We start from the raw sequence: 19,647 nt of genomic DNA, 5'->3' as shown, positions 1-19,647 counted from the left end.
TCCAGAGATGGAAGAAGGTTCACTATCCACAAATCAATCAATATGGTACAATTACATTAATACAATGAAAGATGAAAATCATATGATCATCTTAATAGATGTAACAAAAGCCTTTGACAACATTCAGTATTCATTTATGATAAAAATTCAAAATAGTGGGTATAGAGGGACTGTACCTCAACATAATAAAGGCCATATATGACAGTCCTACAGCTAATGTTATGCTCAATGGTGAGAAGCTGAAAGCTTTTCCTCTAATTCTAGGAACAAGACAAGGATGCCCACTCTCACCACTTTTATTCAACATAGTATTGGAAGTCCAGGCCACAGCAGTAAGGCAAGAAAAATTTTAAAAAGCCATCCAAATTGGAAAGGAAGAAGTAAAATAGTCACTATTTGCAGATGACTTATATAGAAAATCCTCAAGACTCAAAAAAAAGCTGTTAGAATTAATAAATGAGTTATTTATGTAGGATACAAAATCAATATACAGAAATCTATGGTGTTTCTAATAAATAATGAGAAATTAAGAAAACAATCTCATTTACAATTGCATTGAAAAGAGTAAATACCTAGGAATAAATTTAACAAAGGACGTGAAAGATCTCTACACTGAAAACTTTAAGACACCAATGAAAGAAAAGAAAAATAAATGGAAAACTATTCTGTGCTTATGGGTTGGAAACATTAATTCTGTTAAAATGTCCATACTGCCCAAAGCAATCTACAGATTCTGTGTAACACCTATCAAAATTCTGATGGTGTACTTCATAGAAGTAGAACAAATAATTCTAAAATTTGTATGGAGCCACAGAAGATCCCAAATAGCCAGAGCAGTCTTGAGAAAGAACAAAGCTAGAAGTATCTCACTTCCTGATTTCAAACTGTACTACAGAGCTGTAGTAATCAAAACAGTGCAGTATTGATAACAACAACAACAACAACAACAAACCATACACAAATCAGTGGAAGAGAATTGAGAGCCCAGAATATATATGGTCAATTTATCTCTGATAAAAAAGTGAAGAACATACAATGGAGAAAGGACAGTCTCTTCTATAAATAGTTTTCGGAAAACTGGATAGCCATAAGCAAAAGAATGAAACTAGGCCACTATCTTCCACTATACACAAAAATTAACACAAAGTGGATTAAAGGCTTGTGTATAAGACCTGAGTCCTTATAACTGCTAGAAGAAAATATAGACAGTGGGGTGCTTGGGTGGCTTAGTCGTTAAGCGTCTGCCTTCGGCTCAGGTAGTGATCCCAGGGTCCTGGGATTGAGCCCTACATTGGGCTCCCTGCTCAGAGGAAAGCCTGCGTCTCCCTCTCCCACTTCCCCTGCTTGTGTTGTGTTCCCTCTCTTGCTGTCTCTCTGTCAAATAAATAAAAATCTTAAAAAATATATATATATGTGTGTGTATGTATGTATATATATATATGTAGTAAGCTCCTTGACATGGGTCTTAGCAACATCTTCGTGGATCTCACTCCGAAGCACAGGAAACAAACATAAAAATAAATGGTACTACACCAAACTAAAAAGCTTCCGTACAGCAAAGGAAACCATTAAAATGAAAAGGCAGGTTACTTAATGGGATAAGATATTCATAAACTATATATACAATAGGGGGTTAATATCCAAAATATATTAAGAACTTACATAACTCAACAAAAAACAGCCCGATTGAAAAATAAATAGACATTGTTCTAAAGAAGACATACAGGTCACTAACAGGCACAGAAAAAGATAATATCACTAACAGGGAAATGCAAATCAAAACTACATATCATCTTATACTTGTTAGACTACTATCAACAAGGATCTAGTACTCTCAGGCAAATAACAGGAATGAAATCTTGCCATTTGCAATAACATGGATGGACCTTGAGGGTATTATGCTAAGTGAAATGAATCAGACCAAAAAAGACGAGTACCATATGATTTCACTGAAATTTGGAATTTTAAAAAAGTAAATAAAAAATAAACTCAGAGATAAAGAGAACAAACTGCTGGTTACCAAAGGGTAAGGGGGTTGGGAGTGAACAAAATGAGTGAAGGGAACTAGTTGTATGTGATGGATGGTAAATAGATTTGTGGTGATGATGACTTTGTAGTGTATACAGGTGCTGAATTATAAAACGGCACACCTGGGGCGCCTGGGTGGCTCAGTGGGTTAAGCCGCTGCCTTCGGCTCAGGTCATGATCTCAGGGTCCGGGGATCGAGTCCCGCATCGGGCTCTCTGCTCAGCAGGGAGCCTGCTTCCCTCTCTTTCTCTCTCTCTCTCTTTGCCTGACTCTCCGTCTACTTGTGATCTCTCTCTGTCAAATAAATAAATAAAATCTTAAAAAAAAAAATAAAATGGCACACCTGAAGCTTATATAATAAAAAAAGGAATTAATTAACTGATGACATGAGTTACCTGGTACAATGTGGATAAACCTTGAAAACATAAGTGAAAGAAGCTGGTCTTAAAAACCCATATATATGGGGGCACCTGGGTGGCTCTGTGGGTTAAAGCCTCTGCCTTCGGCTCAGGTCATGATCCCAGGGTCCTGGGATCGAGCGCCACATCGGGCTCTCTGCTTAGTGGGGAGCCTGCTTCCTCTTCTCTCTCTCTGCCTGCGTCTCTGCCTACTTGTGATCTGTCTGTCAAATAAATAAATAAAAATCTATAAAAAACAAAAAACCAAAAAAAACCAAAAAAATGGGATATATATGATCCCATTTATAGAAATGTCCAGAATAGGGGCGCCTGGGTGGCTCAGTCGTTAAGCATCTGTCTTTGGCTCAGGTAATGATCCCAGGGTCCTGGACTCAAGCCCCACATCTGGCTCCCTGCTTATCAGGAAGCCTACTTCTCCCACTCCCCCTGCTTCTGTTCCCTCTCTCGCTGTGTCTCTCTGTCAAATAAATAAATAAAATCTTAAAAGAAAAAGAAAAAAAAATGTCTAGAATAGGCAAATCCATAGGAACAGAAAGTAAATTAGTATTTTCCAGGATTGGGGGGAAAAGAGGAATGAGAAATGACTGCTAATGAGTATGGGGTTTTCTTTTTGGGGAAATTAAAAAATAAAGTTAGATTAGTAGAATTTTGTGAATATACTAAAAATCATTGAATTGTACTTTTTACATAAGTTGTATAGAATGTGAATTGTATATGTTAAAAAAATGGAATGGCAAAAAGGTATTTTGCTTGCTAAACCATACACTGCAACTTTTAATACCAATTAATGCAGTCAATTTACAAATTTTGTGGAAGGGTTTATAGAGCAAAACCTAAGACTGGAAGCAGGTAGACCAGTGAAGAAACTATTAGGGTAGTTAAGGCAAGAGATGATGGTGCTTAGATTAAGAAGATGGTGGAAGTAGTGAGAAATGTTGATTGGGGGTATATTTAGAAAGTGGAGGATGATAAGATTTACTGATGGATTGGAGGTCATGTGTAAAAAAAAAAGATCAAGCATAAATATCTTAACCAAGTGATGAGCATACATTTTTTTTTAATTTTTATTTACTTATTTTTTTAAGATTTTACTTATTTATTTGACAGAGAGAGATCACAAGCAGGCAGAGAAGCAGGCAGAGAGAGAGGGGGGAAGCAGGCTCCCCAATGTGGGGCTCATTCCCAGGACCCTGAGATCATGACCTGAGCCGAAGGCAGAGGCTTTAACCCACTGAACCACCCAGGTGCCCCCAAGCATACATTTCTTGTAGGAATTTTCTCATTCTTAAAATCCTCAAGTGTGACTTATTCATACAGATGGCTAACATTTCTTATTCTTCAAAGTATTCTCCTCCCCTTAGTTATTTTCCGTAATCAAGTGGAAGTGGGTAAAGAATGAAAGACCTGTTTACTTTTTATTTAATTAAAATTTAAAAAACATTTAGGGCACCAGACACACAATACAAACAACGGTTTGTTCTTCTAAATTGATATTGAAGGATGTCACCCTGAGGTAGGTTGTTTATATTCAGAGTGTGGGGTAAAGTTATTCGTTAAGAGACTTTGAAGCAAGAATGGTTGCAACTTTTAAAAATTTTGCTTAATGTACCCTTTGCACTTTTCCTCTGCAGTTCGTTCTGTTGGTTCTATTGCACTTAGAAAAGCAGAAGATATTGACTTCAAGTACCACTTTGACTTCTTTAGTGTGAATTTCAATGAAGAACTGGTGGCACTGTATGGTGGAAGTCTTCAGAGACAGACCAAGTTTGTACATGAATGCATTAAAACAATTCTCAAACTCTATAAGGTAAGAGATAGACATGCAAATCAATAGTGATCACCTATTAGCATTTTTAAGGGATTCACCATATTTTAAATCATTTATTTGTTTATATGGAAGTTGAAGTGCAGATAAAACAGAGTTTTTTAATTGTTTGTGTGTGTGAGGCTGTTGTTTTGAACTCCGTGGTTCTTGAAGTTTAAATTGAATTTAAAAGAAACCTCTTGTGAATTTAGGGGAAGAATTTTTTTTTAACTTATAAATTAGAAGCGCATTGAATTTCCTAAAAACTATTAGTGTGGGTTTCTGTCTCTAGTTATGAATAACTTGTATTAGGGTAGACCGCGTCCATATGTAAGCAATTATAAAACTAATCAAAATATCTGAAGCACATGTTTTCAGGTATTGGACAACCAAGTAGTAAAGGACCATGATCCCTGAAAGAAGGAAAACATGTGAGATGAGCTTCGTGCTTGTTGTGATTTTCTGCCTGAAAGCATTTCCCAGACCATGGGATAAGTAGGTGGAGGTCAGGCAGAGTACATTGATGTAACTGAACTGAAGAATGCAGAGATCAGCATTTGGGGCTACTGGAGTGGTTAGATTTGTGGGCAGGATATGAGAAAAAGGAGAACTAGGCCAAGATAGAAGCTCTAGAAATATGCATCTTTCAGCTTTGAATGAAGTGCTGCATATACACAGGGTAAGAAACTATAAGGCAATAGTAGCAGGGAAGAGGTGATGGAGGTGTGTCTACCTCAGGTGCAAGGAATAAAGGGCAATATCTTTAGAGAATTTTAAAAAAGAGTGGCGTAACAGTCCAAAAATCATTCTATGCCAACCATTTGAAACAGTATCAGGGATAAAACACTACTATACTACCTACTGAGGTGAGCCACTGCCTCCCATGATATGCTGCAGTGAAACTCCTGGCAGAAGAAAGCTACTGGGTTATTACGACCTGAATTGAGATTCCAGAAGTCACATGTGCTGGGAAACAGCAGTTCTGATCAGCTAGAACAGAAAGATTTATCAGAACACATAGGACATCATTTGAGATCCCAGAAAGGATGCAATTTAGATATAAGACTGCTTTAGCTCTCAGGAACTCTTCTGGGATCCACCTAATGCTTAACCATAAGCCTCAAAAATACTGAAGTTATGGATTTATCTGAACATAACTGAACATAAGTTATGTTTACGATATGCTTAACAAGAGAACAGGTAGAGGAGAATCACAGCAGAGACATAGGAACTGTAAAAGAGCAAAAAGAAAAATCTAGAACTGAAACAATATATATCAGAGATGAAAGATTCAGAAGTTGCCTGGGTAGCTCAGTTAAGCATCCGACTTAATTTCTGCTAAGGTCATGATCTCAGGGTTGTGAGATTGAGCCCCATGTCGGGATCAGTGCTGGGCATAGAGCCTGCTTAAGATTCTCTCACTGCCTCTCTCCCTCAAAAATGAAGAATTCAGTAGGTAGGCTTCAAGCAGATTGAATACGACAGAACAAGAGATCAGTGAGTTTGAAGATCGGACAATAGAAACTATCTGATATAAAACATAGGACAAAGGAATGAAAAGGATAGAGCCTCAGTAACCAAGCAGTCTAACATTTATGTAATTGTAACTCTACGAGAAGAGAAAGAACTTGTAGAGAAAAGAATATTTAAAGAACTAATGGCCTCCAATTTTCCAATTTTGATTCAAAATTTTCAACCCACAGTTCCAAGAAGCCCAGTGAATGTCAAGCAGGATAAACACAAAATCACACTTATGTGTATCATAGTCAAGTTGTTGAAAAGTAAAGTAAAGAGAAAAATCTTAAAAGCACCCAAAGGAAAAAGATCCTTTACCTACATAACAGGGTAAACAATAAAAAAATACCACGGCTTTTACATCAGAAATAGTGAAAGCCAAAAACAACAGGAGAACATCTGAAAGGTCTTGGGGATGGGGTTAGGAGGGGTACTCTCAACGTAAAATTGCATACCAGCAAAAATATCCTTCCAAAGTGCGGGCAAGTAAAGATGCTGTAGAGTTAGAAAAACCGGCAGTTTGTCATTAGCAGACAGAAGGAAATAAAAGAATACCGTCAGGTGAACACAGTAGTAGTTGCTGTAGGCAAGATTGATCTGCGGGTGAAAGTTTGAGGAGGACAAAGATATTCACATGGTCTCAAAGTATCTTTTCTGAACTAATTAACTACAAAGGGAAAGAATAACTTTATGGTGGAGAAACTTGGCAGATATGATTCTTTTTTTTTTTTTTAAAGATTTTATTTATTTATTTATTTGACAGAGATCACAAGTAGGCAGAGAGGCAGGCAGAGAGAGAGAGGAGGAAACAGGCTCTCCAACGAGCAGAGAGCCCGATGCAGGACTCAATCCCACGAAACCGGGATCATGACCTGAGCCGAAGGCAGAGGCTTTAACCCACTGAGCCACCCAGGCGCCCCTGGCAGACATCATCTTAAAGAAGATTAACATCACCAGTTATAAGACATATTGACATTAACCTCCTTGACATGATGCATTGAGAAGGTGCAGCATAATTTCTGTGGCATTATTGTGGCACTACACACACACATACACACACACACCACATCTTCTTTATCCATTTATTCATTCGATGGACATTTGGGCTCTTTTCATAGTTTGGCTATTGTTGATAGTGCTGCTGTAAACATTGGGGTATGTGTGCCCCTTCAGATCAAGTTTTTGTATCCTTTGGGTAAATACCTAATAGTGCAATTGCTGGGTTGTAGGGTAGTTCTATTTTAAACTTTTTCAGGAACTTCCATACTGTTTTCCAGAGTTGCTGCACCAGTTTCCATTCCTACCAATAGTGTAAGAGGTTTCCCCTTTCTCTGTATCCTTGCCAACATTCGTTGTTTCCTTTGTTGTTAATTTTAGCCATTCGCACAGGTGTGAGGGGGTAGCTCATCATGGTTTTGATTTGTATTTCCCTGATGATAAGTGATGTAGAGCATCTTTTTATGTGTCTGTCGGCCATCTGTATGTCTTCTTTGGAAAAATGTCTGTTCATGTCTTCTTAACATTCATTCTTAACTGTTTATTTTTTTGGATATTGAGTTTAGTGAGTTCTTTATAGATTTTGGATCCTAACGCTTTATTAGACATGTCATTTGCAAATATCTTCTCCCATTCCATAGATTGGCTTTTTGTTTTGTTGCTTCCTTTGCTGTGCAGAAACTTTTTATCTTGATGATGTCTCAGTAGTTCATTCTTGTCATTAATAGGTAGAAGGAAATAAAAGAGCACTAGGTGTGATATTTAAGTGATGAATCACTAGTTTCTACTCCTAAAATCAAAATCATTCTATATGTTAACTAGAATTTAAATAAAAACTTCAAACAAAAATAAAATGAAAATAAAAACACATCATCAGAATTTGTAAAATAAAAGTAGTGGTTAGAAGAAATACTGTAGTCCAAAATGCTTACCTTAGAGAAGAACAAGGTTTAAAAACAATGATCCAACCTTTCCTTTTTAAAATTATTATTATTATTTTTAAGATTTTATTTATTTATTTGACAGAAAGCACAAGCAGGGGGAGAAGCAGGCAGAGGGATAGGGAGAAGCAGGCTCCCCGCTGAGCAGAGAGCCCGACATGGGACTCTATCCCAGTACCCTAGGATAATGACCTGAGCCAAAGGCACAGACACTTAACCTAGTGACCCACCCAGGCGCTCCTCTTTTTTTTCTTTTTTAATTTAAGATTTGAGAGAGAGCACAAGCAAGGGGAGGGGCAGAGGAAGAGGGAGAGGCCCCCCACTGATCAGGGAGCCTGAAGCTGGGCTTGATCCCAGGACTCTGGGATCATGACCTGAGCCAAAGGCAGATGCTTAACCGACTGAGCCACCTAAATGCCCCTAATCCAATCTTTGAAAATAAGAATCTTAGAGAAAGGAGAACAAAATAAACTCAGAGTAGATGTAAGGAAAAAACATGAGAATAGAAATCAAGGAAACAGAAAAGTAGAGGGGAAAAAAGTGATACCAATGGCTGATTTCTCTAAGAGATCTAAAAATTGGTAAACCCATATCTAGGTTGATTAAGAAAAAAGGGGGAAATACAAATTTACAGAGCCTACAGATACTAAGAAGCTATTAAAGGATTATTGTGAACATTATGCCAATATATTTGACAACTCAAATGGTATTCTCAAATCCCTTGAAACATAAATTATAAAACAGGCACAAGAAGAAATAGAATTTCTGTCTAGCCTGTATCTGTTCAAAATTTTTTGAGTTTGTAACTAAAAATCTTACTGCCAAGAAAACTCTAGAGCTAAATGACTTCAGTGGTGAATTCTGTGACACATTTAAGGAAGAAATAATACCCATCTTATACAAACTCAGAAAATAGAAGAAAAGACAATATGTGTAAGTTCATTTTAAGAAATCTGCAAACCCAGATTATCAAAGTCAGACATTGACATTGTTTAAAAAGAAAATAGACCTAGTATTCCTCATGAACATAGATGTAAGATCCTCCACAAAAAATTAGGCTATAAATCCAGTAGTATTTTATTTATTTAATTTTTAAAAAGATTTTATTTCTTTGACAGAGAGAGAGAGAAAAAGCACAAGTATGCAGAGCAGCAGGCTCTCTGTCAAGCAGGGAGCCCGATGTGGGGCTTGATCCCAGGATCATGGAATACCTGAGCCAAAGGCAGCCGCTTAACCAACTGAGCCACCCAGGTGCCCCAATATCCAGTAATATTTTAAAGTATAATATGACTTGATAGGATTTATCCCAGGAATGGAAAGTTGGTTCAATATTCAAATATCAATCATTGTAATTCATCATAGGATTGTCTCAATAGATGAAGGAAGCTCATTCAGCTACATGCAGCATCCATTCATGATTTAAGATAAAAACAGCAAAAACTCAGCTCATTAGGAATAGATACAAAGGTTAAGAATTGTTTCTGTATCAGATAACATACTTACTGAATAGGATAAATAAGATGTGATCACAAAGTGAAATTTCCATGTTATTCACAATAAATACCTTTAATGCTTCATACCAGGTAGTTTTTTTTTTCTTCATTTTTCAGCTTCTTTCTATTTCTATCATCCCTTAGGACAGAGGGTCCTAGTTGGTACAGTAAGGGCAGGAAAAGAAATAAAATTAATAAAGATAAAAAAGGATTGAAAGTTGTCTATATTAACAAATGACATAAATATACAGAAATATTTAAAGGAATTTACAGAAAACTATTAGAATTCATGACTGAATTTAGCCAGATCACAGGGAAAATGGTCAGTATTCAAAAACCAGTGAACAAATGGAAAGTGAGTTTTTTTTTTTTAAGATTTTATTTATTTATTTGACAGACAGAAATCACAAGTAGGCAGAGAGGCAGGCAGAGAGAGAGAGAGAGAGCACGGGAAGCAGGCTCCCTGCTGAGCAGAGAGCGTAACTGTGTAGCTATAGTAATCCAGGCAGTGTGATATTCCCATGCATCTTGAAAACAAACTTTAGGCATGATTCTTTGCATTAGCCAGAATTTAAAAGTTACTTCAATAGCAAGTAATTTTTGAGCTTAAGTCTGTACTAAATACTGTAGGAGGAGACAAGCCCAATTAGGTACAGCACCTTTTATGTATCTGATATTTATTAGATAAGATAAATATGATGTCATTACAAAGTGAGATATATCTCCATAAATGTCATTCCCTTCCGTATTTTTTGTTTTCCCTAGTGACTGCATATTCAATTTATAATAAAACTAAATTTTATTTTAAATTGAGGCTTTTAGAAAGTAAGGTTCCTTTACAATCACAACCAGGTACGATAGGAGTTCAAGACAACTGAATTTTGTTGAATGGACAGGATTTGAGTGTGGGAAAGTGAGAGGACATAGATGGAGAAAACCTCATTTATTCATCACATGAATCTGCATGCAGCTATAGCAATGAATAAAACAGAAATCCAAGCCCTCATGGACCTCATGTTCTAGTGGGGAGAGGCAAAGAGTGAACAGCATAAATAAAAAAATATATACTATCTTATCTTATATCTTATCTAATATCTAAAATATATACTATCTTATCTAATATAAGATAATATATATCTTATATATTGATAAATAGTAGGAAAAAAAATAAAACAGGAAAGGGGCATAAGGAGCAAAGGATAGAGGACTGCAATTATAAATAAGGATGCCCAGCAAAGACTGTTGAGAAGGAGACAATTTAATATAAATTAAAGGACCTGAAAGTATCTAGGAAAAGAGTACTCCGAAAAGAGGAAACAAAAATATGAAGCAAGCACACGTGTGCTATACTGGAAAAAAAACCAAGGAGACTAATATGGCTGAAGCAGATACAATAAGTTAGTAAAGGAAAAGTTGGTGGGGAGGGCAAATTATAGAGTCTTGTAGGCAAGTCTAAAAATTTTTTCTTTTAGTTGAAATGATATGGAAAGCCACTGCTGAGATTTTTGAGCAAATAAGTGACATGTTCTGATTTAGGTCTTAAAGATATTATTCTTTGGGTGGTTTCCAGAGTAAACTGAAGGGACATGAAAGTGGAATTAAAGAGACCAGTTAAGCTATTGCAGTAATTCAGGCAAGAGATAATGGTTTAGATCAAGTTGGTAGCATTGGAGGTATTAAGAAATGGTAAGATTGGTATAAATCTTACAAAGGCCATTACAAGTTATTTTGTTTTGTTTTGTTTTTAAGATTTTATTTATTTATTTGACAGAGAGAGAGATCACAAGTAGGCAGAGAGGCAGGCAGAGGGGGGAGGGAAGCAGGCTCCCCATTGAGCAGAGAGCCCAATGCTGGGCTCGATCCCAGGACCCTGAGATCATGACCTGAGCCAAAGGCAGAGGCCCAACCCACTGAGCCACCCAGGTGCCCCTAAGATTAGTATAAATCTTAAAGGCAACAAGATTTGCTGGCAGATCAGATGTGGAGGGATAATGTGAAACAAAAAGTTGAGGGTGACCCAGAATTTTTGGGTGAACAACTAGAAGGATTGAAATGCCTTTAACTCAGTTGGGGGAGAATATAAGAGGAACAGGTTTGTAGGAGATTAAGAGTTTTGTTTTAGGGGTGCCTGGCTGGCTCAGTAGGTAAAGCATGCCATTCTTGATCTCAGGGTTATGAATTCAAGCCCCACTTTGGGTGTGGAGCCTACTTAAAAAAAAAAAAAGGTTTTGTTTTAGACAGGTTTGCATAGTTGGTATGCAGTTGGAGTTTAAGGTAAGAGCTTAAGAGAAGAGGTCCAGTCTGGAGATGATAATTTGAGGGTTGACAGGATATGGATATATTTAAAGCCATGAGATTGGATTTGATCATAATGGAGTCAAAATGTGGAAGAAGAGACCGAAAGACTGAGGCCCAAGTCACTCTCATATCAAGAGATGAGGAGAGATGAGAAGGAAACAGCAGGAAACTAAAAAGGAGCAGCCAGTGAGGTAAAAGGAGAACCAGGAGAATCATATTGTCAGGGAAACAAAATAAATACTTTTAAAGAAGAAGTAATCTATGTCAAATCCTGCTGATAGTTCAAATAAAATGAGGATTGAGAATTGACAGTTAGATTCCTTGGTGACTTGATAACTCTTTTGGAGGAGTGTTGTTGAGGTGAAAGCCTGATTGGAATGAGTTTAAAAGTATGGAGGTTGAGAAGCTGGGGACAGCAAGTAATATAGGCAGCTTTTCTGATGAGTTATGCTATAGATATGTAGAGAAAGATGTGGTCACTAAGGGCAAAATGGGAGTAGTTTCTTTTTTAAGGGAAAATAGTATTGTATTTACGTACTGGCAAGAATGATTTGATAGTGAGGGAGAAATAACAATGAAAGAAAAAAATGAGAAGAATTGCTGGAGTAATGTACTTAAGAAGGCCAAGGGGGAGGGTTTCAGAGCACATATGGAGAGTTTGGCTTTTTCTAAGATCAGGTCTGTGTTGGGGATCACCAAGACTATTTCCAGATGATTGTCCGGAAAGACTCATAGGACTCAGCATATAGTTGTACTCATGGTTATGATTTATTACAGTGAAAGGATATACAGCAACATCAGTGAAGAAAAGGTGCTTGGGGTGGGGTGCCCAGCCAACTCAGTTGGTAGAGGATGTGACTCTTGACCTCAGGTTGTGAGTTCGAGCCCCATATTGGGTATAGAGATTACTCAAAAATAAAATCTTTTTTTAAAAAAAAGAGGAAAAGAAAAGGTAGATGGGTGAAATCCAGAGGAAACCAGTTGTAAGCTTCTAAACATTCTTGCAGGGGAGTCACACCCGATGCATTTAATTTGGATAGCAATGAGTTGTAATGGGTGAAATGTTGTCTGTGAGAGATGCTCATGAGAAATTCAGTGCCCCTAATTTTTCACTGGGGCCTGGCCACATAGATACCCTGTGCCTAACATGTACCAAAAACCCAACCAGAAGGACAGTAGGTATTCAGCATAAACCATATTTTTTGCAAAAACAGATTTAACATAGTGAACTTTAATTTTACTATTTGGGAAATGATGGGAATATCCCAGAATCTAAGGTCCCAGACTACAGCCCAGAGCCAACTTATATTCAGTCCATTATAAGGATAGCAGTGTCAGGCTTACTATGCTATTCTGCATAAGGTCCAATTTATTCATAGTGATAGGAGAGAAGTCATAGATGAAGGATCAGTGTGGAGGGCAATAAGCAAAAGTTTGGTAGTGAAACTGAGGATACTGTATAGAGACAAAAGACTTTTAAAAAGCAGTGCTTATTTTAAAAATAGGTGATTGTCGGTGAATAAATGTTATGGAATGCTGGTCTCTTTTTAAACCCAAGTGCACCATAGAGAAGTAACTTGGTAAGATATATCAATATGATTAGATACTATATTGCCATGGTAACCATAATTCTGAATTTTTGTGGTGATTTCAATTTTAAATAAATGATATTACTTCTTATATCCTATAAAATCTAATATTCTGGTATACACCAAATATAATTACAACTCTTGTATCCAATATAGCAAATTGTAAGACATGATATACTAGGCCAGGTGTTCTGATTTGGGATCAGAAAACCAAAGCATAGCTATTAAAAATATTTGGCAGAATACAAAATAGTGTGTACATACTAATTACAAGTAAATGAAAATGTATTTCTGTATCTTAGGCAAAGTTATATAAATAGTATAATTTTCTTTTTCCTATAAAATTGCTCATATGTAGAGGGAAATGTTTAATATTTTTGTTATGATACTAAGACTTCACTATGCCTTGGTGATTTTTTTTTTTTTTAATAGGGTCAAGAATTTGCTCCAAAGAGTGTGGCAATAATTGGTCATTCTATGGGTGGCCTTGTTGCAAGAGCATTGCTTACTCTGAAAAATTTTAAACAAGATCTGATAAATCTTCTTATCACACAAGCCACCCCTCATGTTGCTCCTGTGATGCCATTAGATCGTTTCATAACAGGTAAGTACTATTACATAAGCACTAAACGACCTCTCCATTGTTGTTTAAGATTAAACAGATCCTTACATCTACCTCCTCTAAAAGTGTGCTGCAGATTTATCCATGTGTGAAGCAACTCAGTTTCAAATTAACACCTCCATTTCTTAGCATCTTTCTTTGTGACTTTCAACTGAGGCTAATAATTGAGACTGTTGTTAGTTTTCTTTGTCCATAGTGTCCCACCATGTAGAGCTGTGTCTTATAATCCCTAGACATTTGGGAATCAGTTTAATTACTCTTGGGGATGACTCTCTGTCACTTAAAGTATGTTTAAAATTCCTGTGTTTTGTTAACTCTTCGAGTACTCTATTCAAAATAAGCTTATATGTAAGTGAAACAGTAGAAATGGCTTCTTTTTAAATAAATAGATCTACTAATGCTTTATATGGTGTGCTAGAATTGCTAATATTTATTACTGTAATTTGGATGTTGTATTAAGGACTTTACATGATGTATTATTATTTCACTTGATGCTTAGAGTAGTCCTTTGAGGTAGGTACCATTATTTGCATGTTTAAAGAAAGTCAAGTATTATCTTCACTGTTTATTGATATGTGGTACGATAGAATAAAGTCCTTGAAAACAAAGAATTTTTTCCTGATCAGTAAATTTACGCCACTTCTTACCCTATCAAAATTTGCATTATCTTGAGGAAAGAGCTTCAAGAGGGTCTGATTTTATTGTTTTTGAAGGGTTGCGATGGTCTGCCTCTAAAATGTTCAGGCTGAAAGTAATTCTTAGGGTCAGATTACCTTTCTAGTAATCAGTAAGCCTCTTTCTTATTTATTCTGTATTTATTTCATTTTTCATTAAGCCAGAATCAGAATGAAAAAACAAAAGTTCAAGGGGTGGCAGATCCTACGTTTTTAAGAGACTTGTATGACCTTCTGAAGTACATTCCCTGTTTATACTTGATAGAAATACTGTCCTTAAATAGGGGGAAGGAAGCTGTGCACTGGGCTCCACACTTTAGAGGGCTCTGCTCGGGCATTGCCATTCTCCACGAGGTGAGGATTATATAGGCCAGGCAGCCTCCCCACCTGCAGGTTGTGCCTTTACTTCTGGAAGATGATCTAGGTAACCAGGCCTTCAGACGTCTTCCATGGCCTGTGTGGGCTTCCTACCTGAATCTTACCTGAGGGCAGGGATATAAGTAAGCTTGAATTGTGGCTAAGGAATGGCTCTGCATGAGATACAGATAGAGCTTGGACATCCTGCATCCTTATAATGCAGAATGGGAAAGAAGAGATGATAGTTCAGTGATGTGTCAGAGATCTGCCCTTCCTGTGCTGCCATAATCTAGTATTCATCTGTGAGGTGTCCTGGAATTTGAAATTTGAACTTGGCCTTCCAGATTATTTCAATGATATATTTGTCAATGTAGGCAGAGAAAATATATTTGATTTAACAGTGTGTTAGCTGGAATTTTTACTTTAATTTAAATTTAAATTTAATTTAAAATTTTAATTTTAAGTATTTAGACATAAGGCCATGTGTACCCCATTGGTATTCTTGTCCCACGACCTGCAGATGTTAGGCATGTTAGGAATTGGGAATCCTTAATCACATTCTAAGTGAATACTGCTGAGATCTTCAGTGGGCGGAGTTGCTGTTCCAAAATGTTGAAGCCCTCAATGGGATCAAATGCCAGGATGAAAGTATATTAAGTTTTGATAATCAGAAAAGGAAATGAGAATTCCTCTGCCCTTGCCTCAAATCTTTGATGCTGTATTTTTCTCATCTTCCATAGATAAAGTGGAAAAATTGCATATTCTTCCTATTGAACTACCTGTTACTTACTCTAAATGGGTGGAACCTTCTTAACCCCTAGATTTTCCACAGTAGCATTAAGTCCCAAGACTAAAGTGATTGTTGTTGTCTTCATTGTATTTTAAGAACTTACATAGTACTTTGTGTGGTGGTGGCTGCCCACAGTAGAGAGCTGCTAAGCTCTCACACTGCCGTGATTAGGAAGATCTATAATTCTTTAACATAGTGAACTTGTATCTTTGGAAGAATTTTAGGGGTTTCTACTTGCTATGCTGTGTAGCTCATGATCTAGCAGCATTCTTGTGGCATGTAGAGACCTGTTTTTATATGGAGTTGTTAAAACTAAAAAAGTTTGGGTATCTTTTTTCTTTATTGATAACTTCAGTAACTCTTAGTATTCGTAGTCTTACTTAAGGGGAAAACAGACTCTATAAAGATACTGATTTTACTCAGGATAGGGAAATGTGAATAACATTGTTTATAAACAATTCAGTATGGCTCAATAGAAATTCAATTTAATATTAGTATCATAGATACCTTATTGTTGCAGGGAGTGACTAACTTTTAATATGTGTCTTTATTTCCTACCAGATTTTTATATGACTGTAAACAACTATTGGATTCTAAATGCTAGACACATAAATTTAACCACACTTTCTGTAGCTGGAGGATTCCGGGATTACCAAGTTCGTTCAGGACTGACTTTTCTACCAAAATTAAGCCATCATACCAGTGCCTTATCCGTTGTGGTAATCTTTTTAAGATTCTACTGAAATAGAAACAGAATGGATACAGTGGGATATGAAAAGAGAAATATGTAGTTGTTTGAAAATGACTGCTTAGTTGGTGTAGTGTCGCTATGTGTGTATGTGCACGCGTGTGAGAGAATATGAAAAATGAATATGATTATGTTGGGAAGGCAGAGGCATGGGTGCACAGAAAGTGGAAAAGATCTTAGAGAGTTTGTGAAAATGATTTATTTATGAAAGTGACTCTTAATAAATAGTTGTTCCTTGTTTAAAATAAGTACCTACCCATTGATGAAAGTTTTAATTGTAAGAAAGTATGGACTGAAGTCCAGGGGCCCCTGGTTATATCTGAGTGCTATTTACGGTAGAAATGGAATATCAGACTCTTGAGTGCTAAACTTGAATAAAGGTTTACCAATTTTAAAATTTAAAAATTAGCTTTGCTAGTATAACAGAACCCTGATTGATTAATTTGCTAATTATTCTTCCCTGTTAGGACATCAAGTATTTGGTCTTTAACAGGGATACATAGCCTCTGTAAAGTGAGTTCAAGTTTCCTTTTAGGACTTAAATTATTTCTTATATTTTCAGCCTTGAAGTCTTCAGTTAAGATCTGAACTTTTTAACTCTACACAGTATGCAGATATTGTATGTAGTATATATAGATGTGTATACTGCACATCATCTCCAAATATAACCTAATTTCTAAAAAGAAATCCAGTATTTCTTTTGCTTTTTAGGAGCTAGTCCTTTGTTTTGTGGTTGTTCTCTTCATGAATATGCCCTTGCTTAGTTCACTTATTGCCCCACTTATACGTTACTGTTCATTTATTAAACAAGTATTATTGAATGGTTGCCACACATAGGACTAGGACAAAAATTATTAAGCCATGGTTAATGGTTAACCATAGCTTAAACCACGGCTAATGGTATTAACCTACCATTTCGTGTTACTGAAGGAGCTGTGATATAACCATAATAGCTTTGAAACTAAATTGGTGAATCTCTCAAACCTCATTATTGGTATGTATTGTTCTATTTGATTTTGAATATTTGGGGCAAATATTGCTGGAAATCCTCAAAACACTAAGTACCAATTCTTTAGTAAACATAGATGTTAGTCATATAAAATTGGATTGTAATTATTTCTAGACTTGACCTGGAGCATGTTGCTTTATTGATGCTCCTTCTGCAGCTTATCTTTTAAAGAACTTTGGTTTCTTTAATTGTGTGTGTGTGTGTGTGTGTGTGTGTGTGTGTGTGTGTGCGCGCACGCGCGCGCGCTCATGCACCTGGTGTGTCCCTCTTTTCTAATCCATTTGATGATTTGTTGCTTTCAAGGCAGCTTATATTTCTGTATCTCTGATGAAAATATTTTACCTCTTAATGTAATTTCCTGAAAGCTGGTTATTATCTCAGTTTTATTTAGTATTTTAACCCTCAAATATTTTATAACATTTCATATATCTGCATATATGTTTACTTTAGAAAAGTAATTATTAAGAAGTAACAATTTTTTGGTGATTATCTCAAGAATAATTAATTGACATTTATAGCCACCAGGACTAGAAAAATTAAGTTAGAGACCTAGGTCATATTAGTATTAGTAGGGTAGGCTGAACTGCTGTCATATACATTCATACAGATAATGGCACTTAAACATTTTGTTTGCTCCTGTACCTGCCCTAGGTATGTATTTAAGTTAGTGGATGGTTTTTGAAGGAGTCCCTTTAAGGGACTTAGGCTCTAGCAACCCTTTCTTGAATGCAGAGAGAGAGACTCTGTTGAAAATAATATCAGATTTACTTAATGTTTCCTGTTGTATGTAAGATACTATTCCCAGGAAATTCATTAGCTAGTATGAAAAGAAGTCTCTAGTTCTTGAAGGGGGTTGTGCCATTGTTAGGAAGCCTTCTTCAGATATATTTTTTGAGCCTTTTGGTGTCTAGTACTATATATCCTAATCTAGGGTTTTTTTCAGAATAAGTAACCCTACACCATACTTGTGGTGTCTGATTTGGGGGCACCTGGGTGGCTCAGTCTTTTAAGCATCTGACTTTTGATTTTGGTTCAGGTCATGATCTCAGGGTTGTGAGATCCCGCCCTGTGTTAGGTTCTGGTTTGAGGTTGGGGCCTGCTTAAGATTCTCTCTCTCCCTCTCTTAAAAAAAAAAAAAAAAGTCTGATTTGATAGCTTTGGAATTGTGATCAGGCATATTTATTTTAAAAAAGCTCCCTGGGGCTGGGTATTTCTCAGGCACACCTGATTAAGAAGTAACATCTTGGAATTTATCAAAGGGTAGTCTAGTCAAAACTAAAATTACTAAAATAATTGTGACAAACTCAGCCTCTTAATAGATTAATAAAGAGTTAGATATTAAAGTCTAGTAAGGAATCTGTAGATGCTTTGATAATTTTTAAGGGGTAATTTAAGCTTAACTAAGCAGTAATGATACTGATTTTATATAGGAGCTGCCTTAATATTTTTGGATCACCTTTCTAAGAATGCATCATTTAAATATGCATCATAATATAGTGAAACTAATATTACATGTTTCTAAATATTAGCTTATGAGAATTTTAAACCTCTGGGAGAATAAAAAATGGAGTTTTCTTAAGTTGGATTTTCTTTTCTTGTCCTTTTAGAGCTCAGCAGTGCCTAAGACCTGGGTTTCAACAGACCACCTTTCCATTGTATGGTAAGTTAATATGTAATAGGGTTATTTTGGTGGTTTATGGTGTCCTTTTTTCCTATCAGTGCATTGATTGGTTTGTTAGCTTTGTTAGCACTTTATCCTTAAGTAACAAAGATTTGGAAGAAAGATTGACTTAAAGGCTTAGAACTTTAACTTTGGTTTTTGTCTCAATTTGACCAACGTTCCCTTGATGACTTATAAAATCATCTCTTGAAGAACTACTAGCACGAATCGCAGATACAGCTAGTCAAATACCAAAATTTTAGAGTTTGTCATAGTTGGGCAGAATCAAAGATACTTGTGATAGGATCTTCAGAGCTCTTGACCAGTCACCAAACTCAGGGACTTGAGTAATATGGCATTTACTATTCTAGAACATGAAAAACCAAGTAGGAGTTAGATAGTTAGATTTACCCTTAATATAAATAGATTAAATAAGGGTTAAGAAATACATAGACCCTAGTATCTTATCACTATATGTTTTGGCTTTAAAAAAATTCTTTTAAAAAAAAAATTCTTTTTTTCACTTTCCTCTGGCTGTGCAGTCAGTGTCTGCAAGAAGTGCAAGTTTAGGCATAGAGAGAAGGGGCGGGCGGTTGTCTGTGACCGGGGTGGGCAAAGACTTACGGAGAACGGAAGGACCATGATAGTTCATTGTCAGATGTTGTCAAGCGGAAGATTTAATGGCTTTATTTTTTATATGGTTC

The 19,647-nt window shown here is 36.3% G+C and overlaps 1 protein-coding gene across 1 annotated transcript in view; it reads left to right on the top strand.

Moving 5' to 3' along the window:
- LOC111142035 (post-GPI attachment to proteins 1) overlaps positions 1-19,647 on the top strand; it is a 78,613-nt gene that overhangs the window by 8,558 nt on the left and 50,408 nt on the right. Inside the window, exons 3-6 of the mRNA XM_022494961.1 lie at positions 4,079-4,254; positions 13,516-13,687; positions 16,088-16,245; positions 18,891-18,943. Of these exons, the coding sequence (XP_022350669.1) occupies positions 4,079-4,254; positions 13,516-13,687; positions 16,088-16,245; positions 18,891-18,943 (559 nt within the window). The remainder of the gene's footprint in view (positions 1-4,078; positions 4,255-13,515; positions 13,688-16,087; positions 16,246-18,890; positions 18,944-19,647) is intronic.

The sequence above is a fragment of the Enhydra lutris genome, unplaced genomic scaffold, assembly GCF_002288905.1.
Source record: "Enhydra lutris kenyoni isolate GAN:26980312 unplaced genomic scaffold, ASM228890v2 scaffoldscaffold1, whole genome shotgun sequence".
Lineage (NCBI taxonomy): Eukaryota > Metazoa > Chordata > Mammalia > Carnivora > Mustelidae > Enhydra > Enhydra lutris.
The sequence above is the reverse complement of the archived record's forward strand: the minus strand, read 5'-3'. Positions and strand labels throughout refer to the sequence as shown.